Source organism: Glycine max, unplaced genomic scaffold, assembly GCF_000004515.6.
Source record: "Glycine max cultivar Williams 82 unplaced genomic scaffold, Glycine_max_v4.0 scaffold_129, whole genome shotgun sequence".
Lineage (NCBI taxonomy): Eukaryota > Viridiplantae > Streptophyta > Magnoliopsida > Fabales > Fabaceae > Glycine > Glycine max.
The window spans coordinates 5956-32714 of record NW_024464772.1 but is presented as its reverse complement, the minus strand read 5'-3'; the positions used below and the strand labels follow the sequence as shown (position 1 = coordinate 32714).

The 26759-nt window shown below is 34.8% G+C and overlaps 2 protein-coding genes, 2 long non-coding RNA genes and 2 pseudogenes across 4 annotated transcripts; all 6 read left to right on the top strand.

Annotated features, from left to right (window-relative positions):
- The first annotated feature begins 1631 nt into the window (after positions 1 to 1631).
- LOC100811959 (transcription factor bHLH140-like) lies at positions 1632 to 11097 on the top strand (annotated as a pseudogene).
- Positions 11098 to 12146: 1049 nt separating this feature from the next.
- LOC121174510 (uncharacterized) lies at positions 12147 to 13139 on the top strand. The gene is made up of 3 exons (XR_005890617.1): positions 12147 to 12629; positions 12706 to 12753; positions 12925 to 13139. It is a non-coding gene; the product is annotated as an uncharacterized lncRNA (long non-coding RNA).
- Positions 13140 to 14375: 1236 nt separating this feature from the next.
- On the top strand, positions 14376 to 15177 carry LOC106797917 (uncharacterized). The gene is made up of 3 exons (XM_041013726.1): positions 14376 to 14605; positions 14686 to 14850; positions 14929 to 15177. The coding sequence occupies exons 1-3, from the start codon at positions 14468 to 14470 to the stop codon at positions 15175 to 15177; spliced, it is 552 nt and encodes a 183-aa protein (XP_040869660.1). The 5' UTR covers positions 14376 to 14467.
- A 1162-nt stretch (positions 15178 to 16339) lies between these two features.
- Positions 16340 to 18177, top strand: LOC102668588 (uncharacterized). The gene is made up of 3 exons (XR_001387260.2): positions 16340 to 17413; positions 17538 to 17876; positions 17960 to 18177. It is a non-coding gene; the product is annotated as an uncharacterized lncRNA (long non-coding RNA).
- Positions 18178 to 19795: 1618 nt separating this feature from the next.
- LOC100812511 (uncharacterized) lies at positions 19796 to 23135 on the top strand (annotated as a pseudogene).
- A 957-nt stretch (positions 23136 to 24092) lies between these two features.
- On the top strand, positions 24093 to 24977 carry LOC106794213 (ATP-dependent DNA helicase PIF1). Its single transcript, XM_014773219.1, has one exon. It carries the CDS (start codon positions 24093 to 24095, stop codon positions 24975 to 24977), a length of 885 nt encoding a protein of 294 aa, XP_014628705.1.
- Positions 24978 to 26759: the final 1782 nt, after the last annotated feature.

Below are 26759 nucleotides of genomic sequence, written 5' to 3'. Positions count from 1 at the left end.
ACAAGGGAAAACTTTTCTTTGTTGATGACCTAACAACATTGAGGACAAAATTGCAGATTTATGAATCAATAACCATAAATTTCCTAGCCTGTGACCACCACTCAAAATTTGACCTCCACTTCACTACATCATTACACCAACAGGCATGCAAAAGACCACGCCGCTCCTCAAGGAAACATATCTGGACCTATCAAATCACCCAATCCATGCTCGGGGCACCGTATCCACTAGCAAAATATTCATATTTGTTTATATCTTCTATGCAAATGTTAATTTCAATGCTTAACTTTTTTTTCCCTATAGCAACTTCCACCCTCTGTCACACAATGTCTAATCCACTGTGGTGACCACATGACAATCCTCAAAAGATTCAGGCCTCCACTACAATAGAATGTAATCGTGTTTGACAAGGGGATTGGTGATAAGTATGTCGTTCAGCCTTGGTATAAATTCCTTCAAGAAAGTGATTTTAGCCATGGAGACGAACTGTCATTCTACTATAGGCGTGACGAAAAAATCTGAGAAGTTGTTATTAGACACGAAATAGATTGGGACGACAACGACATAGATTAGGTTTTACAGTTATTATTCAATCTATTTTGTTATTTTGGTAGACAATTTTAGTTATCTTTGTTTAGAACTATCTTTATGCTTATCTTGTATCATTTGCCAATCAATGTACTGGCACTATATAGAACTCTTTAATATGAATGTTAGTCTTTTTGCTTTTTTTACAATACTTTCTTTTAAATCTTTCATCGAAAATCATTTAGCGAACAACCCGTGCGTATGCACGGATTACCGACTAGTAGAAATATAAAACCCTAGTGACAACAAATATAATTTTACGTAGTAAAATTCCAATCTCTCAAGCACAAAGTTGAAAAAGATCATTCTCAAGAAAATTGAAAAGCGTCATTAGAATCAATTTTAAGTGCCAGATATGGTGAATCACCCTGAACCACCTAAAATGACTATTAATAGTTGGTCGTTAAATAAATAAATAAATTAGACTGTCATTTAACAGCTTCATAGGTCCAATGCCATCCTTTGGTATGGCGAAAAATCTTACCCACTTAGACCTTTTTCATAATAATTTAAGTGATATAATCCCATCATCTCACTTTGAAGGACTGCACAATCTTGTCTATATTGATTTGAGTTATAATTCTTTCACTAGGAGCATTCCTCCATCCCTTTTTACATCCCATCATTGCAAGCAATTTGGCTTTCACACAATGAGTTTAGTTAATTGGGTGAATTCATAAATGTGACATCCTCTAGATTAGAGATCCCCTATATCAGTAACAACAATATGTCTGGGAGCATTCCTTCATTCATTTTTATTGGAAGGTTAAATGCGTTTATTTTATTTTCTGTTCTTTGAAGATTATAAATTCTTTCAATAACAAAAAATATATTTAAATAAAATAAACACATCTTATATAAGAACAAAAATAAAAAATAGATTATATTATATAAAAAAATTTAAACCTATTTGCGATAAAAGAAAAGTCACTAAAAAAAGGTGGAATCGATAAGAACCAACTTATGGATTAAACAAGAACCAAAAAAATTACAATCTAAAATTAATAACCTATATATTTTAATTGCATGGTGCATATCAATATCCTCTGCACAGAACCCAATCCAACACAACCCCGAAACTCGCATACAACATAACATAATGTCTCCATTGCTTGCGATCTAAATTCACAACAATTTGACGAAAAAGGCTCGAATTTGAAGATGCACACGATGGACGTGGAAGAAGCTTCTGCACCCAAAGGTTTCCTTCTAGAACCTTTACCATTTCGTGCACAAAATGAATCACAGAAATTGAAACCCTTTGGATGACTTTGTGTGTGTGTCAATGTGTTAAACGCAGAGGGAAAGCCCGTTTTGGTGATCTTGGCGGGAGCACCTGGGAGTGGGAAGTCCACCTTCTGCGAAGAAGTAATACGCGTCTCTACTCGCCCCTGGGTCCGCATTTGCCAGGTTTGGTTCACTTCATTCTATGTGTTCGATGAAATGTCTCACTAGGTTTCACTTTCATCTGTCGAGTTGTTATTTTTTACTACGGTAATAACTGTGATCGGATAATATGAAAGGGAAACGAATAAGGTTTTACAGTAGTTTTTAAGTTGCTGTTCGCGACCGCAATCATGGTCGCAATGTTTATAAGGCTTTTAACTTTTAAGGTTTTGCAATACTGAAATTGCTGCTTCTGCATTTGACCAAGGTTTCGGTAATGGTAACGCAATGGAAACTGCAATTTAAAACGATGAAAGCAAGTTAGGGGTGTTAGTGTGTCGCAGAGAATTGATGGAAAATTTCACATTTTTATTTGCTTGATTAGTCTGAGTGTTTGTGTTTTGATCTTGATCTTGATCGTTTGCATATATGTGAAAGATCGTGGGGTATTGATGTGTTTTGTTGGGTGTGTCAGTTCTTGCCTGAATGAGGGCTTATGAGTATGTTTGGAAGAGAATGCTATTGTAACATAATACATATGTCCATATTTCATGGTTAAAATATAGTTTTAACGAAGTATATTATTGATAATAAGTAAAAACAAAAAACAAAATTATGATGTATACTATTGTTTTCTGTTAAAGAAGTACTTTTTGGTCATGGTTAAGGGTTTGGCTGTGCCTCAACCCATCCTCGAAAGGGAAGCCCTGTGCACAAGGCTGAACCCATTTCAAGGTCTGGGGAGGATTTGTCATACTCAAGTTTACTCCCATGTGAAGAAAGACTGTGGGGGTCTGAGGAGGGTTTGATATGTACACAACCTTAATCATGTCTGCATGGACTGTTACTTCCACTAAAAGTCTAAAACTATGAACACCGTAACTGTACTGTTGTGACAAGTCTCAGCCTTTGCTTCTACCCCACCTCTACTGAGAGAGAGAAGGAACAGGCTCACCCAATATGGCTTTGGATCTTATCTAACACTGGCTATACTGTTTATTCGTTTGCTTTAGGACACTGTTGGAAATGGTAAAGCAGGAAATAAAGCTCATTGCCTAAGCAGTGCAACTGGAGCATTGAAGGATGGGAAGAGTGTGTTTATTGATAGGTGCAATCTTGACAGAGAACAGCGTTCAGAATTTATAAAGCTTGGTGGTGGACCCCAAATAGATGTCCATGCAGTTGTACTTTATCTTCCTGCTAAGCTTTGTATTTCTTGATCAGTCAAACGAACTGGGCATGAAGGAAATTTGCAGGGTGGAAAAGCTGCTGCAGTTGTGAATAGAATGCTTCAACATAAAGAGCTTCCCAAATTAAGTGAAGGTTTTAGCCGGATAACATTTTGTCAGAATGAGAGTGATGTCAAAATGCTCTTAATACATACAGCACACTTGGGCCATTGGATAGTCTTCCACATGGCTGCTTTGGCCAGAAGAATCCAGATTCCAAAATTCAACTTGGTATAATGATGTTCCTAAAAAAAGCAGAGGTCCCAGTTGCTGCTGCATCTAGAGAGAGTGGCATTGAAGACCCTACTTCCCAGACTCTGGGTAAAAATAATTCCTGCTGCAAAGACAAGGAAACACTTTCCTCAATTCCTGATAATGCCAACTCAGAGATGAAGGAAGTAGAAAGCCAAGCAGTTGGCTCTGCTGGTTCCCATGCTAATCAAGTTTCTCCGGATGATATTCCCACTCTGGTATTTCCATCTATTTCAACATCTGATTTCCAATTCAACCATGAGAAGGCAGCTGATATCATTTTTGAGAAGGTTGCAGAGTTCTCAAATAAGTTTAGGAATGCTAGACTTGTTCTCATTGACTTTTCTCATAAATCAAAGATTTTGTCCTTAGTTAAGGCTAAAGTTGCGGGAAAAAACATTGACACCCACAAGTTCTTTACCCATGTTGGGGACATTACGCATCTTTACTCCAGGGGAGGTTTGCGATGTAATGTCATTGCTAACGTTGCCAACTGGTAAGGTTCTATTTCTATGATTTCAGTGTATATGTAATTCCGTTTAACATTAATGTCAATAAATCTGAATTAAAAATTTAATAAACACAAGAAGATATTTCTATGATTTCAGTGTATATGTAATTCCGTTTAACATTAATGTCAATAAATCTGAATTAAAAATTTAATAAACACAAGAAGATGACCCTCATCCACGTACATGTGTGATTACTGACCATTGTGACTGTTAAATGGTGTAAGTTTTATAGCGTAAGTTTTATAGCAGAAAAAATATAATAAACAAAAAGAAGAGAGACAATACGTATGTGGAGGAAATAGAATGATTTTATTCTGAATCAAATTATTCTGAGCAGCAATACAATAAATAGCAAAACAGAAACTAATCACATAACAAGATTTCAGCAAAACAAAAAATTAAATTGACTTGCTCCTAAATTATAGGAACCACTCATTGACTAGGCTAATCCATAACTGAAACAAAGAAAAACAAACAAAATATGCAGTTACAAAAATAATTTAAACAAATTTAAACACTCCTCCTTCTTTAGGAACTGCAAACTCCAATTCTTTGCCTTAAGAGTTCAAATTTGTTGATAGGCAATGGCTTTGTAAACATGCAGCCAGTTGATCTTCAGACTTGCAATAAATTAAGTTCACTTCTCCATTTTGCTGCATCTCTCTCAAAAAATAGAGCTTGATGTTGAAATGTTTAGTCTTCCCATGACACACTGGATTGTTTGCAATACAATGGTTGTCTAGTTGTCAACAAAAATTTCAGTTTTGTTCTTCTGCTGTAAAAGTAAATCACATAGAATTTCTTCAACCATAAAGCTTGATTTACCGATGCTGTTGCTGCTATGAATTTAGCCTCAGCAGTGGATTGTGCTACAATCTCTTGCTTCTTTGTGCACCATGAGAAAACTCCTGAGCCTAGGCTGAAACAGTATCCTAAAGTGCTCTTCATGTCATCAACGATCCAGCCCAATCACTATAGAGAATCCATACAACTTGAATTCTTGACCTTCTCAAATTTGACACCATAATCAATAGTGCCCTTAACATACCTCAATATTCTCTTTGCAGCTTTTAAATGCATTTCACTTGCACAATGCATAAAACGAGACAAGAGACTTACAACAAATAAATGTCTGGCCTTGTTGCAGTGAGATACATTAGACATGAATCAAGCTCCTATAATATCCTTCATCAATTTTATCAGCATCATCTTCCTTGCCGAACTTCTCCTTTTGATTCATTGGTGTGCTAACAGATTTGCATTCCTCCATTTGAAACTTTTCAAATTTCTTTTGCATATTTCCTTTGACAGATTAACACTTTGTTCTAACTTTGCTTGATCTCAATTCCAAGAAAATAAGTCATGAGACCAAGATCAGTCATTTCAAAAGCATGCATCATTTCTTGCTTGAACTCCTCAGCTAGCCTTGCATCATCTCTAGTTACTAAAAGATCATCAACATACAGAGAAACTATAAGAAAGTTATTTCCCTTATATTTCACATAAAGAGTGGACTCAGATAAGCTTTTTGCAAAGCCTATGCTTAATAGGTGATCATTTATCTTGCTATACCAGGCCCTTGGCACTTGTTTTATGCCATAGAGGGCCTTTTTGAGAAGATAAACTTTATCTTCTTCACCTTGCTTCATGAATCCTTCTGGCTGCTCTACATATATTTCTTCTTGTAGTTCTCCGTTTAAAAAAGCTGATTTGACATCTAGTTGGAAAATATGCGCAGCCACTACTAGCATCAATCCAATTGTATCTTATCTGAACACTGAGCAAAAGTGTCATAATAATTAACACTAAAAATTTGTGCATACCCTTTAACTACGTGTCTGGCCTTGTGCTTGTTGATTGTGCAATCTGCATTAAGCTTTGTTCTGAAAACCCATTTAACTCCAATGACTTTTCTACCTTCAGGCCAATCAACAAGTTCCCATGTTTTGTTTTTTTGTTTCGTGGACATTTCCTCCTCCATTGCAACTTTCCATTTTAGATCCTTTTGTGCTTCCTCACAGCTAGCAGGTTCACAAATTGCTACATTACATCCTTGATAAGCATCAGAAAGCAACCTTTTGCCTCTGACTAGAGGGTCATCTTCTAATTCATCTTGCTACAACTCTGTTCTTTGCTGTCCAGGATGATTATCATTAATGTTGTCAAATAGTTCAAATGTTCTTTGTGAGTTGTCCCATTTCCATTGCTAACCTTCATTGAAGTGCACATCTCTAGTAACAGTCATATTTCTAGTTTGAGGATGATACACTTTGTAGCCTTTTGAAATTGAACTGTAACCCACAAAGATGCCCGAAATTGTCTTTTTGTCAAGTTTGTAACCTGTGGAACATGTGAAAAACAAACACAACCAAACACTTTAAGAAAAGTTAGTGAAGGCTTATAGCCATACCAGGCCTCAAATGGAGTTTTATCCTTCAAGACTTTGGTTGGAAGCCAATTTTGCAGAAAAATTGTTGTGTTAGCTACCTCCGCCCAAAATGTTTTAGGTAACTCCTCATGTAACATGCATCTAGTCATCTCCATCACCGATCTGTTTCTCCTTTCACTAACCTCATTTTGCTCTGGAGTGTAGGGGGCTGTGAGTTGATGTTCAATTCTAGCTTCACAAAATTGATTAAATTTTGCTTATGTATACTCTTTCCCATTGTTAGATCTTAGACATTGAATCTTGCAGCTACTTTGAGTTTCCACCATTTTCTTGAACTTCACAAATACTTCAGCCACTTCATGCTTGAATTTCAAGAAAAAAATCCAGCACATTCTTGTAAAGTCATCTATGAAAATAATAAAGTAGAGATTACCTTGTAGTGATGGTGTTCTTTGAGGTCCTGACACATCAGTGTGAATTAGCTGCAACTTTTGAGAGGCTCTCCAAGCTGATTTGGGGAATAAATTTCTGTTTTGTTTACCAAATTGACAAGCTTTACAGTTTGGCAAACTATCAGAAAGTATTGGTAGACCTTTTGACATGTCCCTTTTTTTCATGTTTAACATTCTTTCAAGATGGCAATGACCAAGTCTCTTGTGCCCGAGTTTCGTGGGTGTGACTTGAGTGAAATAGGTTGCATGCTCCTCCTCTGTTGGATCAAATGAGAAGCTTTTATCTCTCATTTTAACCCTTAGAACTCCCCGGCCAGCAATGTCATAGATAAGACAGTGTTGATGTTCAAAGGACACTTTAAATCCCTTTTTAATCAACTGACCTACACTTAGCAAGTTTTGGTCAATGTCAGGTACATAAAGAACATCTGATATTATTTTGGTACCTGAACACGTTGAAATTGCAATGGTTCATTTTCCTTTTGCAGAAATATAGTTATCATTCCCAATTCTGACCTTTGAGACATTAGTTAACTTCAAATCCTTGAATAGAGTCTTATCATATGTCATGTGGTTCGTACAACCACTATCAATCAACCAACATTCAGAACTACTCCTCATCGAATAGCATGTTGCAACAAAAATATAATCTTCTTCCTCCTGCTCAACAACTTGGGCAATGGCTTCATACTGCTGAAATTTGCTTCTACAAATTATAGCTTCGTGTCCAAGTTGATTGCACTTGCTGCACTTTGCGTCTGGTTGTTTCCAACATTTGTATGGTGGGTGACCCAATTTTCCGCAATGCTGACAAAGGTGGATAATTTTTCTTTTTACCCTTACCTTTGTTTTAGTTGTTTGCACTATTTTCGCTGTTTGCTGGCTGGTTCTTCTTGACATATTTCTTTCTACTGGATTCAACATGATGGTGCTTAGCTGGTAAAGCACCTTCAACTACACCGTCTTGTCTCATCAACCTCCGCTGCTCTTGGGACTGCATAGCACTTACAAGTTTTGCCAATGTAATATCTGACAGATCCTTAGTATTTTCCAATGAAGCAATAGAAGCTTCAAATTTTTCAGGGGCAGTCACCAGTATTTTCTGAACTATTATTGAATTAGAAAATTCAGAACCTAGCAACCTCACCTTGTTAGCAATGCTAAGAAGTTTGTTTGCATACTCCTTGATTGTTTCAGACTCCTTCATTTTTTGCATCTCAAATTCTCTTATCAGATTCATGGCTTGCATTCCCTTGATCCTTTCATCTCCTTCATATTCATCCTTGAGGAAATTCCAGACTTCAAATGCTGATTTGATTATCATGATTCTGGTGAAAATGTCTTGTGAAACAGCAGAAAACAAGGTAGCCTTCGCCTTTGACTTTCTAGCTTTTCTCTTCTTTTGATTTTTAATCTGAGCCATAGTTGAATTGGCTAGTAAAGGAAGAACTTCGTAGTCTTCCTCAACAGCTTCCCAGAGATCAATTGTCTTCAGGTGAGCCTCCATTCTTGCTACCCAGATGTGATAATTATCACCATCAAACACAGGCGGTGCTAGTGTTGTGTAAGGAGTTTCAGAATCCATCTATTTGATGAATTGAAGTAAATTTTATAGGCTTTGTTTTTTTTTTTGTGTGTGTGTGGGTTGTATTGGGTTCACTCATAGGTCCCTCTAAGAAAAAAGCTCTTGATACCAATTGTAAGTTTTATAGCAGAAAAAAAATATAATAAACAAAGAAAAAGAGAGACAATACGTTTGTGGGGGAAATAAAATGATTTTATTCTGAATCGAAGAGTTCTGAGCAGCAATACAATAAATGGCAAAACATAAACTAATCACATAACAAGATTTCAGCAAAACAAAAAATTAAAACTGACTTGCTCCTAAAGTATAGGAACCACTTATTGACTAGGCTAATCCATAACTGAAACAAAGAAAAACAAACAAAATATGCAGTTACAAAAGTAATTTAAACAAATTTAAACAAAGGGTATGCCATTTTGTATCTGTTAGTATTGCCTCAGTCTCTACTTATCTAAACTCACATAAGGAATTTTCTATCGACTGTGATTTTATGATCAAATGCTACATTATCATTATCTACCAGTTACGAATCTATTGTGTTTTCTTTTTATCTAATGTCATGCAACTTCAGTTGCCAATCAATCAACTAAACAACCTTTGTTTTAGGCATTCATTCTAACTATTTCAGTTGACATCAATGTCGGCTTCTTGATTGACATGGATCTCATTATTTTTACTTATTTCCCAGGCCCCAGTTCCGCGCTTAAAACTTGTATAAACTATATTTTCAGTCAGATAAACCTGCCATATTTCAAATTTTCTCTTGGTTGAGTGAAAACTCCTTTGCAGGCAGTTAAATCCTGGAGGTGGAGGTGTTAATGCAGCAATTTTTAGTGCTGCAGGTCCTGAACTGGAGTCTGCAACAAAAGAAAAAGTACAATCTCTTTCTCCTGGGAATGCTGCAGTTGCCCCTCTACCTTCATCTTCTCCTTTGTTCACTAGAGAATGTGTAACCCATGTAATACATGTTGTTGGACCTAATATGAACCCACAAAGACCAAATTGTCTAAATAATGATTATAATAAAGGCTGCAAAATTCTCCAAGATGCTTATACTTCACTTTTTGAAGGCTTTGCATCTATCGTGACAAACCTGACATGGCAACCAGTTGGAAAAACAGAAAACCTTGAAAGGAAGTCTTTAATGTTGCAGGTTCAGTCTAATTGTTCCAGAAATTATTTCAAAAAAATAGATCAAAAGAGTAAAAGAGATGTTGATCATGGATCAGCAAAAAGCAAGAAATACAAGGGGACTCAGGATGGTTCTGGATTGACCTTTACTGATTCTAGGGATGAAAATGTTGATTCAGAGCATAGAAGAACTGAGAGGAGCATGAGTAAGGCATGGGGATCATGGGGTCAAGCTCCTCACCAAATAGTTATGCATCCAGAAAAGCATAAGGATGACTTGCTTGAAATTTCCGATGATGCTGTTGTATTGAATGATATGTATCCCAAGGTTGAATTAGCCCCTTTTCTTTTTTAACTTTTGTGTCGTGCATGACTCTACAAATGTAACAAACTGGATTTACTTGTGTTTTTCAGGCACAGAAGCATGTTCTGGTGTTGGCACGAACTGTGGGTCTTGATTGCCTAGCAGATGTCCAAAAGGAGCACCTTCAGTTATTGAACAAGATGCATGATGTGGGTTTAAAGTGGGCTGAGAAGTTCTTGAATGAGAATGCTGCTCTGGTGTTTCGTCTTGGATATCACATGGTATGCAGAATATATATTCAAGAACTATTTTTCCTCTACGGCTCTCCCTCACCTTAAAAAGGAAAAGAATGTTCCTTGGCGGTTGATTAATGAGTGACTTTGGTACTTTATGTTTTCTATCAAAACACATAATGAGCATGCATCCAGCCATAATCATCATAAGTATGTTTCAATTATTGAAGCTATTAGAGAGTTTTTGCAGAGACAGTGTGTTAGGTGATGGCTAAATTGGATTTGTATTAAAAATTGAGTTTAAAGATGGCTTCTTTTGTGGTTAAGCATATTAATCAATAACTCAAGGCTATCACTAATAAATATTAGCAGTAATATTCAACAAGGAAAATTATTGAATGAAATAGTCCATATTTAAAATTGTGAAAAAAATAAGTTATTAAAAAATTTACATGATCATGTTAGTATAGGATTGAGGTTTGAGAAGGTTCATCTTCAAGTAACTGCAAGTGCTATGCATCATTTGTAAACTTAAAATGTTTTTTCATTAGCTGATAAAATCTTTTTCGTTTGTACCTTCTGTAGGAACCATCAATGCGACAACTACATTTACATGTTATTAGCCAGGACTTCCAATCAACACATTTAAAGAACAAGAAGCACTGGAACTCATTTAACACGACTTTCTTTCATGACTCAGTAGATGTAATGGATGAGATCTCTAGTGATGGGAAGGCAACATTGAAAGATGATGACAAACTACTGTCTATGGAGTTGAGGTGCCTAGATGTAGAAGTGGACCTCCAAACATACCGCGCTTAAAATCACATATCAGCAGCTGCCAATCCCCCTTCCCTGCTCACCTGCTTCAAAACGGACGTTTGGTGCGTGCACCAGGGGAACCTCGTAACAATTTCCAGTAGTATTAGTTTTTGGTCTACTCTACTGCTAAGAAATACTAGTTTTAAGTGTGTCTTTTGAGTACACGAGATAAAATCACCAATGTGTAGTTAAAGGTTGAAGCACTTTTGCCATCTATCATCTATCATGATACAAACAAGGCCCTGACAATGCCTACGTGGCATTGCTAGGGCCGACGTGTCGCAATGCCAGCGCTTCTCATTCCCGCCCAAAACTCTTTTCCATTGCCATTAATTGCTTTTGTCGTTTTGTACATAACCCTTCGGTTATCGATGCGCCTTTTCAAATTATGCACTATTTTCGATGTCCCACGCTTTTCATTGCTACACGCCTTTCCATTTTCCATTCCCGTCGTGGCTTTTGGTTTTTGGGTTTTGAATGCTCTCCCGTTTCGATTAGCTCTCCTTTGCATTTATCGTTCGACTCACCGTAGGTGCTCTTTTTTCCTCATTTTTGTTTTTGCTATTCAGCTTCGTTTGCCATGTATACACGCCTTTCCATTTTCCATTTCCGTTGTGGCTGTTGGTTTTTGGTTTTGAATGCTCTCCCGTTTCGATTAGCTGTCCTTTGCATTTATCGTTGGACTCACCTTAGGTATATCGGTGTATATTACGTGTTTTTGTTATGGTACATGAGTTTTCGCAGGCCAACAAGACAAAAGGTTCAACCTTTGTTCATTTTGTCATTCGTTTATGTTTTCCTATACCAAGGTTTTCCATTTTTGGCTGTGTACCCTTTTTTATGATGCATGTGCATTCTTTATAAGGTTTTCTTCCTCATTTTTGTTTTTCCTATTCAGCTTGGGTTGGACTGTATGTTGAAGTTTGAATATCGATGTATATCGGTTTATGTTTTTTTTATGATGCATGTCTATCAGAGAATACGTTTTTGTTTTATTCTTAAGTTTTTGCAGGACAACGATACAAAAGGTTAGACCTTTGGGCATGTCTACCAGATTTGTTATGTTTGGTCTTTGTTTTAGGTCTTTTTGATGATCCATGTCTATCAGTGAATACGTTTTTGTTTTATTGTTATGTTTTTGCAGGACAACCATACAAAAGGTTAGACCTTTGGGCATGTCTACCAGATTTGTTGTGTTTGGTCTTCATTTTAGGTCCTTTTGATGATCCATGTCTATCAGTGAATACGTTTTTGTTTTATTGTTATGTTTTTGCAGAACAACGATACAAAAGGTTAGACCTTTTGCCATTTTATCATTATGTTATCGTTTCCTAAAGGTTCGACCTTTGTTCATTTTGTCATTTGTTTCTGTTTTCCTATACCAAGGTTTTCCATTTTTAGTCGGTTATTTGTGTTTGTGAATGATTTTTGGCTGTGAACCCTTTTTTATGATGCATGTGCATTCTTTATAAGGTTTTCTTCCTCATTTTTGTTTTTCCTATTCAGCTTGGTTTGGTATGTTTGGTTTTTTCACTTCTTTATCGTTTCCTAAACCCAGATTTGTTGTGTTTTGGTGTATGCCATGAAGCCAAAAGGTTCGACCTTTGTTGATGTTGTGAACCCATGTTTTAGTACTTTTTATTGTTTTTTTCATTTACTTTGGCTACCCTCATTTTTGTTCAATACTCTTTAATTTGGTTGTCTGTTGGCGGAGAATAACCAAGTAGCCGAAGAGAAGACCTGCAGGTTTGTTCTTTCCTCATTTATTTTTTTCAATCCTCTTTTATTTGTTCAATGGTTCACATAAATTATTTCTTTGTAGTCATGTCTCGCAAAGAAAACCTCCTATGTGAACTGCATACAAAGAAAGGTACTTGAAAGATTGTCGTGCGAATAACTGATATGTGGCATCTTAACAAACATAATGGTCGACAATCCATTGAGATGGTGTTGATGGACCATACGGTAATTTAATTGTTGTTCAGTTTAATAAGTTTATCATCTTTAGTTAACTGACAAGTGTCATTTGTATTTGTTGCAGGGTACAAAGATTGGGGCAACTCTATGGCAAGAATTGTTCGCTGAATTTGAGCCCAAGTTGCGTTGTGGTGGTGCATATGTTATTCAGAGCGTGAAGGTTGTTGATACTCATTCTGACTACAAAGTGAGTGCAATTAAATATTTGGTTTATTTTGTGAAGACAACATCTGTCAAAGAGGTGGACAGACCTGAGATTCCTCCTAATGTTCATGCCATTACCTCATTTGCTGATATAATTTCAAGCGTTGCAAAACCTGATACTTTAGTTGGTATGCAATTTATTTTTTTGGTAGGCATCATTGTTGTATGCATCATTAGTTGGTATGAATATATTTAACATAATTAGCATTACTCTGTCTGCAATGTAAATAGATATTGTGGGTGTTATTGCTGAAGTGATTGAACGCAAAACAGTTAATCCAACATACAGAGTGACTGTCAAGTTGAGAGACAACAGGTCTGTTTAATTTTAATCAAAATTAACTTTGTCATTCTACCCCAATTGAGACCCAAGATGTATGTATATGTTTTGTTATGTTATAGTCATGTTGAGATCATCATGATTGTGTGGGAGGAATATGCTCTTCAGCTGGATGATGCTATTGAGAAAAACCATTTTGTGCAAAAGCCATTGGTTGTTATGCTAACTCTTGCTAAGATCAAAGAACCCAAGGGTCAGTATTAAGTTGTTCTCCATTTATTAAATGTTTCATTGTTAACTTCAATTTATGAATGCATTGTATGAGTTATATTTTTTGCAGACAAGTATCCCCTCAATGTTCAGAATATAAAGCATGGTTCGAAGTTTTATGTGAATGGTGACAAAAACGAAATTCAACAGTTCCATGATAGGTACAATGAATGATTTGAATTTGTTTGCTGGATTATTATGCAGTTTGGTACAGGTATACATTTAAATTGTTAATTGATGTAGTTTACGTGTGCCATTTTATATTGGCGGTCTAGATGATGAGGGTGATGTTTCTCAGTCACAGTCTACCCAGAATTGCCAAGATAAGTTTTTGCATAATGCTCAAATAGTGAGCTTTGGTGAAATAAAGACTCTGCGACAGGTAAGTCTATTAAGTGTTGTTAATTTAAAATGATGAGAGTCGTTATCATTTTCAAGTATTACCACTTAAAGGCATTGTTTTTAGATTATTATTATATTTATTTTATGAACTTAATCTGTTATGATATTATCAATTTCTAATGAACTTAATGTATAGTTAGCCGAGGACTTTGTTATGATATTTCTAATTTCTTATAATTTTTCAAAATGAATTAAACTTATTTAGGATTGTTATTGTTTGACTGTGGGCACTGTCGATGAGGTGATGATTGATACACCATGGAGTTATGACAGTTGTCCATATTGTACAACCACTTTTGATCCATTAAAAATAGGTGTCGCCTGCCGTTCGTGCCAGAATCATGTTACTCACACTATTCCAAGGTAACATTTTTTTTTTGCCGAATACGAATTGAATAGTTATTCGAATTTCTGTTCTTTAAGTCATCCAGATTCACTATTTTCTGTAACAATGCTTTGTTGGTCTAAGTATAAGTTAGTTGTCAAGATGGAACAGAATGGGGAGAAGGTGAACTTCCATTTTTGGGATGCAGTATGTATCAAAATATTTGGTAAAATTGCAGATGAATGTCGTCAAGAGTTGATTGCGGTAAGTTATTTATATTACAATTATATTAGAAAATGATCAATGAACACAAATGTGTATTTAAAATGGTTTTTTATTTGTAGAGTGGTGATGAGATCAAGGTGTTCCCTGCGTGTGTTGATCAATTGTTGGGTAAAACTTGGGTTGTGAGATTCAAACACCGTATACAGATGCACCAATCATCCATGTTGGATTTTAGTGAACAGGAACATCATATACAATCAGTGATATCCACGCTAGGTCTACAGGTAATAATAATTTGTCCATGTCAGTGTAATTCGTAGATGTTAAAAAAAAATTTCTTATCAATCTATTCTTACTTGCAGGATGAACAATGTTTAAGCAACAAGTCAGCTGCTGTTGGTGCTGCATCTTCATCACAACAAGATTACCATCCTACAGTAGACATTTTATTTATTTGTTTACATTATTTGTTTTTACCGGGAATCACTTTAATTATTATTGTATTGTTATTTACTAATAATTGTTATTTACTAATAATATATGTATTGTTTTTACACAGCCTTTATTGTCACAGTCTTCTAAATATGATCCTGGAAATGCTGCCTTTGTAACTCCTGCAAAAAGAACGTCCGATCAGCAAGGAAGTAGTCAGTTTGATAGTGACGACTTCACAACATATGAACTATCGACCAACAAGCATATAAAAGCTAAGTAATTAGTTGTTATTTTGATTTAAAAAATTGTAACTTTTTAAGTGATGTATGTATTTTATGTTTCACATGTCATACCTTTTGGTTTGAACAATGTGTGTATGTTATGTTTGAAATGTCATACCTTTTGGTTTGAACAATTAGGTCATCATTATGATGTATTTTGTGATGTGGAACAAGTTTAATTACCGATGTATGAAGAATGAATTCTATGAATGTTACAACTTATGTCAGCATCAACCTTGAGTTATTTTATAAAATAGTTAATGTAGAATATGATAATAACAAAATAATAACTTTAAAATTGTTCATAGTGAAATGCCGATATAAGATTCATATTAAAATACCAAATATTAATGTATTTTAATTGTTGTTGAAATTTTACTGAAATTATTTAACGTTTTGTGTTGTGTTTTAATAGTTTTATGCATTGTATTAAAATGAAATTAACATTGTTGTCAAATTCAAATTTGTGTTATGAATTTGTTCAGTAAATTTTATGTATATCATTTTCGTAAACAATAGTTCAGTTTTATTATTTTAGTATATAATTTTAATAATATGAAATGTCATACTTTTATTTACACATGCAGGTGTTTGAAGGGTTTTATGCATTGTAATACAAAATTGTTGAGTATTATTATCTTAATATATAATTTTAATATGGAATACAGAATGTGATTGTTTATTTACTTGCAGGGTTTTAAGTACAAAGGTAGGATTTAAAACTTCACATATCATGCTGACGCACTTATGAAGGTAATGTATACTCATTTACAAAATCCGGCCAAAGGATCATCTTGGAAATAGTACATATACACAGGTATGCTCGATGCCATCAAAAGGATCATCGACTTATAGCTATAATAAGTCTTATGGGTACAAACGTAGGATATATATCAGTACATGTAATTAATTGGCCAGTTATCAAGTACAAATGTCAGCAGGTGCAAATTCCCAATGCAGGTGATATGTGTCGAAAGTTGTAGGGGTCTAATCATTATTAGGGGGTGAGAAAGGTACTCATTATTATTACGGGGAAGTGTAAAAGCCTCCCAACTAATACACATCACCAGTATTAAATATATTAATTTAGTTTATATAATTAAGAAAACATTTATTATTATGAACTGTTAATTAACTGTTGATAGTCGCGCTATTAATTAAATAGTATTAAAATAGTAGTATATTTGATATTTGAAGAGACGTCGCTTAAAAACCCGTGAGAATAAGCAATAATTGCTACGCCAAGTAGGTTATGTAATTATTAAACTCTGTTCATTTTCATTCAATAATAATAATTACAAAACGTCAAGTATATCAAACCACCACCAACAATTATCCACAGTCATTTCTCAAACAACGTCATACAACCCTTAACAGCATGAGTACACAGTCATCAACCGCCTCCAATGTCGTAAGTTCTTTAACTTTTCCATCCTTCGTCTAATCGTCTTTACTTTGTATATGTTTTTCCATCTTCCTCTTTTGCTTCTCATTTGTATATGTTCAACATTCGTTCATCACTAATCGTTGCAATGCTGTTAGTGAATTTACTTTTCCCTCCTTTTTGTATGGTTATTATATGTTATATGCCCTTTATAGACTACATGATGTTGATGTTTGTAACAATGTTGACTACGATATTGGTCATGTTCAGTCCGCAGATTTACAAAATATGTTGTTAGATTTATGTCTTTTCCTATTATTTGTGTGATACTTCTTATATGTTTTTGGTCCATCTTTGGTTACATGTTTTTAAAAAATGTCTTCCAAACAAAAACCCAAGTACATATATTTTGTTGTGCCTTCGTATAGCGTATTTTTCTATTCTGATTTGCAGGTTTGTTGTAATGACCCATTATTTTTGTTTTGATTGCCTTATAATCCCCCCTGTGCAAGATTCACTACATTTTTTTGCAACCGCTATTTAATATTAAGGATTGTATTCGGAACATTAACGGTATTTATTGATCATTTTCGTCAGTACCTTTGTATACCTGTTGTTATGTTTCATTATTTGTTTGTATTAAATTATTTTATTTGCTTGCATTTTGGTTATGACATTCAGGACCCACCTATGTTATTCGCATCCGGTATGACATACCAATTTAAGGCTGTATTTCATGTTGACAGGGTTAGTATTTGCCATCCTTTATGATATTTATCCATTTGTTTTAATCCCACAAAAAAATAATATATGTTTAAATATTTACATGATCCCTTATAAATCAGTAACACGTTTAGGTTTTTACTTCCAGAATATCATTGAGGTGCCCTCTGTTTATCATAAACAATGGGCTCCAGATTACCCGGATTATGTGGTGTTGGACTACAATGGAAAGAAGCACCATATAAGAGTTAGAAAATTTAGTAACCGAGTCTACATTGTTGATGGTCTCAAACACTTCAGCAGGGATATGGGAATATATGAAGGTGTGATGATCACATTTGCTGCGCCGGACAAGAATTGGAAGTTTGATATCCACTTCTCACCGCCACTGCATGCACAGACATGTGGCAGGCCTGTCCATTCTGCTAGAGAATATGTGTTTACTGTGGATGTCGACAATTAGATGATTGTTAGACTTTATCCATTGGTAACAGTTTGGTCATAAGTTTGTTTTTGTTTTCTAATATGATACCTTTTAAATATTTATTGACTAGCTTCGTTCCAATGTAGGTACTGCCACTCGATGTTGTGGGTTATGTTAATGCAGGAGACGACTATGTTACTGTCCTTGGTGTTCGTGGGCGTCGTCAGTTTTGGAAGTTGAGTATGCATAATGGGCTTAAATGTTTTGCTGACCCATGGTTCCAATTTTTAACAGAAAACGATTTGATGACCGGTGATGAAGTTGTCTTTTATTTCAGGCCAAATCAACTTCTTTGGGAGGTCATTGCCAGAAAGAAAATTGTGTGGGACGAGGATGAGGACGACTCCGCATGATTATTTATGTTACGAATGCACTAGCTTTTAATATTTTGGTTTAAAATATTTCTAACTTTGTTTGATATTTTATTTAGTAATTATGTAATATTTATAAGCATTTTAATATTCCCTTGGGGAACCAGACAATTTATTATTTGGTATGTAAGTTTTATGAACAACAAACTCGCTTAAGGTTTGGATGGTATTGATTATGAATTTACTTAGTTGCTATATTTATGCCTTTACCTGTTTGAATAAAGTGTTTGATGTTAGTTGATTAATATCATATTTATTCCTGATTGCTTAACATTACCAATGTTTGTTAATTAAATGAATTTTTAGTCCTGAAACAATGTAATGGGTACCATGAATTTAGTTTTTAGTCTTATTAATCATTCTGTTTGAACACCAACAGATTTTTAATATTACCTACTTACATTAAATACGATGAATAATATATACCACTTTAACTACTGTTGATAGTTATAAAATATTTTTTATGAAAAAAAAATCTATTCTAGATTTTTTTAAGAAATATCGATGCATATTAATAAATTAAATATTAAATATTTGAAAAGATATCACAAATGCAACAACTTTTCCCGTTTGTCAAATCAAAAGAGCAAATTCGCAGGATTAATTAGACATTTGTGTGCATATCAATAAAGGCCACAACCACATTTAATGGAGCAATTAATGACCAGTACTGTTGTTTACTGTTGGTTTGATTGACACAAGCGTGAGGGCCACACAATCTTTGATTTCAGGCTTGGAGGAAAAGAAAACTCCACAAATTAGTGGCAATGGACCGAAATCTCTTCTTCTTTTTTGTTTAACAACTTTAGTGCAGTATACTAATGGAGAATAATTCATAACCTTAGTCTCCCATCTTCAACAGCATTCGCTCACATTCACCACCATCTAAAACGCATTTATTCATAAATGAAGAACCAAAAGTGAAGCTGCTAAACAACAACACCACATCACTTACTTCTACTGCTAACTGCCAAGTAAGCTTTTTATGTTAATGCAATAAATTATATTTTACATTAATTATTGTCCAGTAATGGATGTACATGTAGGGCATGCATATTACGTAATGGTATTTGAGTATGTTTATCTGACATTTGTATTATGAAGCTCTGACACAATATTGTAGAACTTATTCATTACGAAAAGGTTAAATGGAAAATTTTGCTCAATGGAGGAAACATAGAAAACACATTTTGCAACAAAGAAGACAAAGCTTTGCCACTCCAAATCCAGATTTACATAGTGGTAACAATACATTCAAATATTCTTTTAATTTGTAGTTAGTTTATTAATACTTATGCATGTATCACAATTATTGGTGTAGAAAAGTGTAGACGTACCTCATCATGTGAAACACACCCTTTTGTAGACAGTGCGTTACCACATACACAGTCTACACCATTATCAGAAAGCACTTTGACTGTGAATCAGAAACAACAAGATTTTACAGGGCAATTTGAAACTTGACCAAAAAATTTTGTGAATTCACGTATCATCAATGCATCTTCAATACAGAGGAATTTGTTGTCCAAGTTTGGGAAAGAGAATATAACTATGTCAACCCTTAATTCATCACCATGTATTGAACCACATACAACTACAAGTTGTCGACCTACTCAGATTGGCTTGACTTCTCAACATATAAATTCAGGTAGATACACAATATTCAATTCCAAACTAATAGAGCACATCTCGCATGACACTGATGACGAACTTGATATAACACAGGGAGACATTGTTATAGGTAATATGTTGTTATGTTAATTTCAACATTTTTAAATATTTAACTATTTGTATTTAATTGCTGACTATGTATGTGCTATATAGATTATTTATTTGACGACATAGCAACTGAGGATTTTGCTCATACCGATTATGATGGCAATCTTGAAGCTCCATATGACAATGAAAATACCGGTTTTTACATTCATTGTGCAAATTATGTTGTATTGTCCTTCATTATGTTTGATAATGTAATACCATGTCAAAATTTCTGCATTTACATGTAGGTGCAAGTTACAAAGATATTGGAGATCCTATTTGGCAATGCAAGCAATGTAAAGCGAAGATGTGGTATGATGAGAGGATTAACAAAGATAAGCAGACAAAAAATCCAAAGTTTTCATTATGTTGTGGTGATGGTAAAATACAACTCCCAATACTACATGATGCTCCACAACCCTTGCGGCAACTACTCTTTGACAGTAGAGACTCACAAGCAAAGAAATTCCAGCAAAACATACGTTTATACAACCTAATGTTTGCATTCACATCTCCCGGTATCAAAGTAGGCACATCCTATAATACGGGAAGAGGTCCTCCTACATTGTGAATACATGGTCAATTGCATCACCTTATTGGAAGCCTCCTACCTATGCCGGATAACTCACCAAAGTTTGCACAACTATATATTTATGACACAGAGAACGAAGTCAACAATAGGCTTTCACAATACCCGTAAGTGTTAACATTCAATTAATCTAATGCCACCTTTATAGTTATTTAAATTTAAATTTATATATTTTTTTAAGAATGATTACCGTTAACAATTGTCTATGTGCAGTATAAAAAATAATGTTGATGAAGACATTATAATTGGTATCAAGAATATGCTAGATACCCATAATCCATATGCATAAAAATTCAGAATGGCAAGGGATAAACTAGACTCTTCTGTAGTGTGTGACCTGAAACTAAAACTCATTAGTGACAGGAAAACTGATGGCAGATTATATAATTTACCAAATGCTTCTGAAGTGGCTGCTTTAATTGTTGGTGACGAGCATACAACAAATAACAGAGATATCATCATTGAGAAGCAAACAGGCATGCTGCAAAGAATAAATGAACTTCATCCTGCATATTTACCTTTGCAATATCCTCTTTTGTACCCACACGGTGAAGATGGCTACAGACCAAACATTTTTCATAAGCATCATCCGCATAGCCATGCTACAAAGAGGAACAAAGTTACCATGCATGAGTATTTTTGTTACAGGATGCAATCAAGGGATAATGAAGCACAAACAATACTTCATTCAAGAAGATTGTTTCACCAATGGGTTGTTGATGGGTATTGTATGATTGAGTCTAAAAAACTAAACTATGTTAGACAACATCAACAAGAACTCCGAGTTGACAAGTACATCAATTTAAATGACTGTAATAATCAGCTCTTAACCCAAGGTAATGAAAAAGGTAAGAGAATTATATTACCAAGTTTGTTCGTTGGTAGTCAGAGATATATGGAACAATTGTATTTTGATGGGATGGCAATTTGTGCCCATGTTGGATTTCCTGATCTATTCTTGACATTAACGTGTAATCCAGCATGGCCAGAAATACAACGACAAGTTGCAAAGTCAAATCTTACAGCTCTTGATTTCCCTGATGTTGTGTCACGGGTATTCAAAATGAAACTAAACCAGTTGATGCATGATCTTAAGAGTGGACATGTATTTGGTCCCATTCTTGCATGTAAGTAAGTACCACCTACATCAATTTTTGCTTACTTTACAATTTTACAATTATACTTAAAATTATACATTATTAATCATGCTACTGATATTTTATTTGTAATACAGTTGTTTACACTATTGAGTGGCAAAAAAGAGGATTGCCTCATGCTCATATCTTAATATTTTTGCATCCTTTAAATAAGAATCCAAATCCAGAAGACATTGACAACATAATTTCTGCTGAAATACCAAATAAGGACACAGATCCAGAATTGTATCAAATTGTCTCCAACCACATGATGCATGGTCCATGTGGACTAGCTAATAAAAGGGCACCATGTATGGCCAATGGCAAGTGTTTCAGGTTTTTCCCAAAAAAGTTTCAGCCAGCCACAATTGTTGACCAAGATGGTTTTCCTGTTTATAGAAGAAGAGACACCAGACAGACTGTGCAAAAACAGGGTGTTCATCTCGATAATCGATTTGTTGTCCCATATAATCCACATTTGTTACTCAAATATAGAACACACCTAAATGTGGAATGGTGCAATCAAAGTAGCTCAATAAAATATTTGTTTAAGTACATCAATAAAGGATCTGATCGGATTACAGCAGTTATTGTCAATGACCAAAACCAGGATGGCCCACAAAATCAGGTTCATGATGAAATTAAACATTATCTTGACTGTCAGTATGTCTCCATCATCTTCTCATTAAATTTCATTTCTTCTATAGACAAAAAACCCTTTGTTATGAACTAATTAATAAAATTAATAATTACTACAAATAAAGTGTTCATATTTTATTTTTCATTGTCCAGGTATGTGTCGGCTCCTGAAGCATGTTGGAAGATTTTTGCATTCCCAATGCATGGGCGTGCACCGGCAGTTGAACGTCTTTATTTCCACCTTGAAAATCAACAACCTGTTTATTGGAAAGATAGTCAAGAAATTGGCACAGTACTGGCTAAGACTACAATCAAAGAATCAATGTTCACAGCTTGGATGGATTCTAATAAAATATACCATCATGGACGAGATCTTACTTATGCTAAATATGTGTCCAAATTTGTTTATGATGCACGAAAAAGATGCTAGAAACCAAGGAAACAAGGAAATACTATTGGCAGGCTGATTTGGGTGCCCCCTTCCAGTGGAGAGTTGTTCTACATGAGGATGATGCTTTCCTCTGCTAAAGGATCACAATGTTATGAAGATATTAGAACAGTAGAAAATGTTGTCTATCATACATTTAGAGAAGCATGCTTTGCAAAAGGTTTTCTAGGAAGTGATCAAGAATTTGTTGGTGCCTTACGAGAAGCAAACACTTGGGGAACTCCACACTATCTTAGGAAGTTATTTGTGAAGCTGCTATTTATGAATACCATGGATAGGCCTGAATATGTGGAAAGAAACTTGGCAATGGATGACAGATGATATTGTATTTAATCATAGAAGACAAGGTAATTTCATAAATCCTAAATAAATACGTATCAATCATACTATTCATAACTGACTATGTCATTTTTTACCATTCATAGGCATCCAACTAACAGACAAAGAAAAAAATCATCTTTGTTTGACGGAAATTGAAAACCTCTTGCAAGCCAACAGGAAAAGCCTATGAGATTTTCCTTCGATGCCATACCCACTAGGATATGCCGCCAAGACGCACCAAAATAATCTCATCTACAATGAATTAGCTTACGACAGGGAGATATTGGCCGCCGAATTTGACAAATGCTACTAGTTGCTAACAGGTATTTATAAAATTTTTTACTCTTTACTAACACAATATGAATTCCTAACAATCCACACTAATAATAAATCATTCATACATTACTAAATGCAGATGAGCATACTTTTATTTTTAATAAGATTATGCATGTGGTTGCAACTCAATCAGGTGGAGTTTATTTTCTATATGGATATGGTGGCACAGGCAAGACATTTGTGTGGAAAACTTTATCATCTGCTATACGCTCTACTGGCGGAATTGTTTTAATAGTAGCTTCAAGTGGGATTGCCTCAATACTATTGTCTGGTGGTAGAACAACACATTCTAAGTTTGCTATTCCTGTCCCTGCAACAAAAAATTTGACATGCAATATCCATCAAGGGAGTGATTTGGCTGAATTGTTGCATATCACAAAACTCATCATATGGGATGAAGCTCCAATGTGTCACATATACAGTATTGAGGCCCTTGACAAAAGTTTACAGGACATCATGCACAACAGCAATCCTTTTGGAGGAAAGGTCATTGTTTTTGGTGGTGATTTCCGTCAAATTCTACCTGTTGTGCCAAGAGGTAATCGTTCTGACATTGTCTATGCAACTTTAAATTCATCTTACATTTAGAACCATTGTCAAATTCTAAAGCTGACTAAAAATATGCAGTTGCAATCAAATCCTACTGACCATTCCAACTTGGATGAACTAAAACAATTTTCTGAGTGGTTGCTAGACATAGGTGATGGTAAACTTGCAGAGCCTAATGATGATTATGGTGAAATCACCATCCTAGATGAGTTTCTTATCAAGGACTTTCAAGATCCTATCCAGACAATTGTTGAAGCAACATATCCAGACTTATTACACAACTACAGCAATGGCGATTTCTTGCAAAAAAGAGTTGTCCTTGCCTCTACAAAAGATGTTGTTGATAAAATAAATGACTATGTCCTGTCTTTGATTCCTGGTGAGGAGAAAGAGTATTGTAGTGCTGATTCTGTTGACAAATTAGATGAACTACTCAGTCCTGCATTTGGAGTATTAACAGCTGAATTTCTAAACTCATTGAAGACATCAGGCATACCAAATCACAAGCTCATAATCAAGGTTGGTACGCCTATCATCCTACTACGAAATCTGGACCAAGCTGATGGGTTATGCAACGGAACTAGGCTTATTGTTACAAGACTTAGTTCAAGTGTTGTTGAAGCAGAGATTATTACTGGACCTAACATAGGTCATAGAACTTACATACCAAGAATGAATCTTTCTCCTTCTGATTCACCATGGCCATTCAAGCTAATTAGAAGACAATTTCCATTCATGGTTTCATTTGCAATGACAATTAACAAATCTCAGGGACAATCGTTGGCACATGTTGGATTGTATTTGCCAACCCCAGTTTTTTCTCACGGCCAGTCATATGTTGCACTTTCACGAGTTCAAAGCAAAAAAGGGCTCCACATTCTTATTCATGATAATCAAGGCACTCCCAAAAATACTACCATTAATGTAGTATACAAAGAAGTTTTTTCTAACTTATAATCATGGTATGCTTCCCAAATCCTTTTTTTTAATGTACACATTTTCATTATTAAAATTCATTTTCTATCAAACACTAATTGTTCGTTTCATTTACACTTTGTCAATTTCTGATTATATGTTTACAATATACTATGCTTATTAGTATATCATTTCTTATATTGCAGTATACATCAACACTATGTTGTATAGTCTCCCACTCCGTAGAAGATGTTACCATCATAATCTTTCTAGCACCATAAAAAACATTCTATCATACAATCAGGTTAGTTTCAAATATACATTCCTAAATTAATGTTTTCCTTTCCTTACATATATTTTGACATACTTCACATTTATCAATATTCAAATAAAAGTATGAGCCCGTGCATCGGCACGGGCGTCTCTCTAGTGAAGGAAAAAGGAGGGTTTCTTTTCACCATGCATTTACGAGTAGTGACATTTGATGGTTTGACTTTCACTCCCGTGGGGGTAACAATTGCACGATGAAATCAGTCATTCCTTAATACTGCATTCTCTATAAGCTTCGCTACAAATTGGTTTGCTATATTGCAATCATGTCAATTTGCATCTGCTTTAATATTTATAAAGATATAGCAAATCAACTTGAGAGAATTTAAAATAGAGAAAAAGGGTCATGCTCGGATAGTATAGAAGTTTTAAACAGTCATTCAAGCATGGAAAATTTATTAACTTTTATAATATTCACATAAAAAAGTTATACAAATAGTAGTTTATAATTGAATATCGGTATAAAATTATTTTATACTGTCAATATTTATCAATTAAACTCTTTAAATTTTTTATCGTTGAATTTTCCACTTGAATGATGTAACATTCCATTTTTCATAAAATAAATTAAAAAAGTTTTTTAATTAAAAATAAATAGAGTTTTAGAAAAAATATGAGATTTTTATAATTAAATAAATAATAGACTTCCTCTTCTTCTCAATTTCATTTTCTCTTCTCCTCCTCTTAAAAGCCTCTCTTTTTTTCGCATACACTCAAACCTCGGACTCGTTAACCGTTGTATCATCGTGAAATTTGAGCACCAGGTTCGGAACTCATTTCTGACGGTTGGAATTTGCGAAAAATGTTGGAGGTGAGAGAAATGTCCTTTGCATCGTAATGTTCTCTTTTTCCGCAAAGACCCAAAACCTGTCCCAGTAAAACTATGATCTTAGATTCGTTAACCGTTGGATCGTTGTGAAATTTGAACACCACCTTTGGAATCCATTTTCATACATATCCACTGTTGGAGTTTGTCAAATAATCTCCACAGAGAGATAAACGTCCCTCACACATTGACAGTAAAATAGAGGCTACAATTTATTCTGCTTCTCTCTAACGTTTGGAAGCCCTAATAGAACAAACAGAGGAAAACCTTAAGGAATCTTAGGATACTGCTAGAGATTTCGTTATCATTGCCGGACTACACACGTGAACCTGCTTAGAGGAAAGAGATGAGTTTATCGCAATTGGAGTTAGAATGAGTATGTGTAGGAATCCTTAGGGGATCAAATTGGGGTTTATTTTGGGATGTTTATTGTATTATAATTCTTTCTGTATGATTATGTGAAATTGTTTGAGAGATTTTACTCTTTGTGTTGTGAGAAACATTTTTGTATGAATTGTTATATTGAGCTTATGAAATGGTGATTCAAATTGTGAGTAAGTGACAAATTGAACCTTGTGATAATGGTGAGATACATGTGTATTGAGATGTTGTATATATTGAGTTGTGAGCTATGAACTATGCAATCACACAATTGTAAGACCCTCTAA

Excerpts from the sequence above, each read along its gene's own strand:
- LOC106797917 (XM_041013726.1), top strand. The coding sequence starts at position 14,468 with ATGCTTTGTTGGTCTAAGTATAAGTTAGTTGTCAAGATGGAACAGAAT. Across the intron at positions 14,606-14,685 it reads GTCGTCAAGAGTTGATTGCG|AGTGGTGATGAGATCAAGGT; the intron begins GTAAGTTATTTA and ends TTTTATTTGTAG. Across the intron at positions 14,851-14,928 it reads TATCCACGCTAGGTCTACAG|GATGAACAATGTTTAAGCAA; the intron begins GTAATAATAATT and ends TCTTACTTGCAG.
- LOC106794213 (XM_014773219.1), top strand. The coding sequence starts at position 24,093 with ATGCAGTTGCAATCAAATCCTACTGACCATTCCAACTTGGATGAACTA.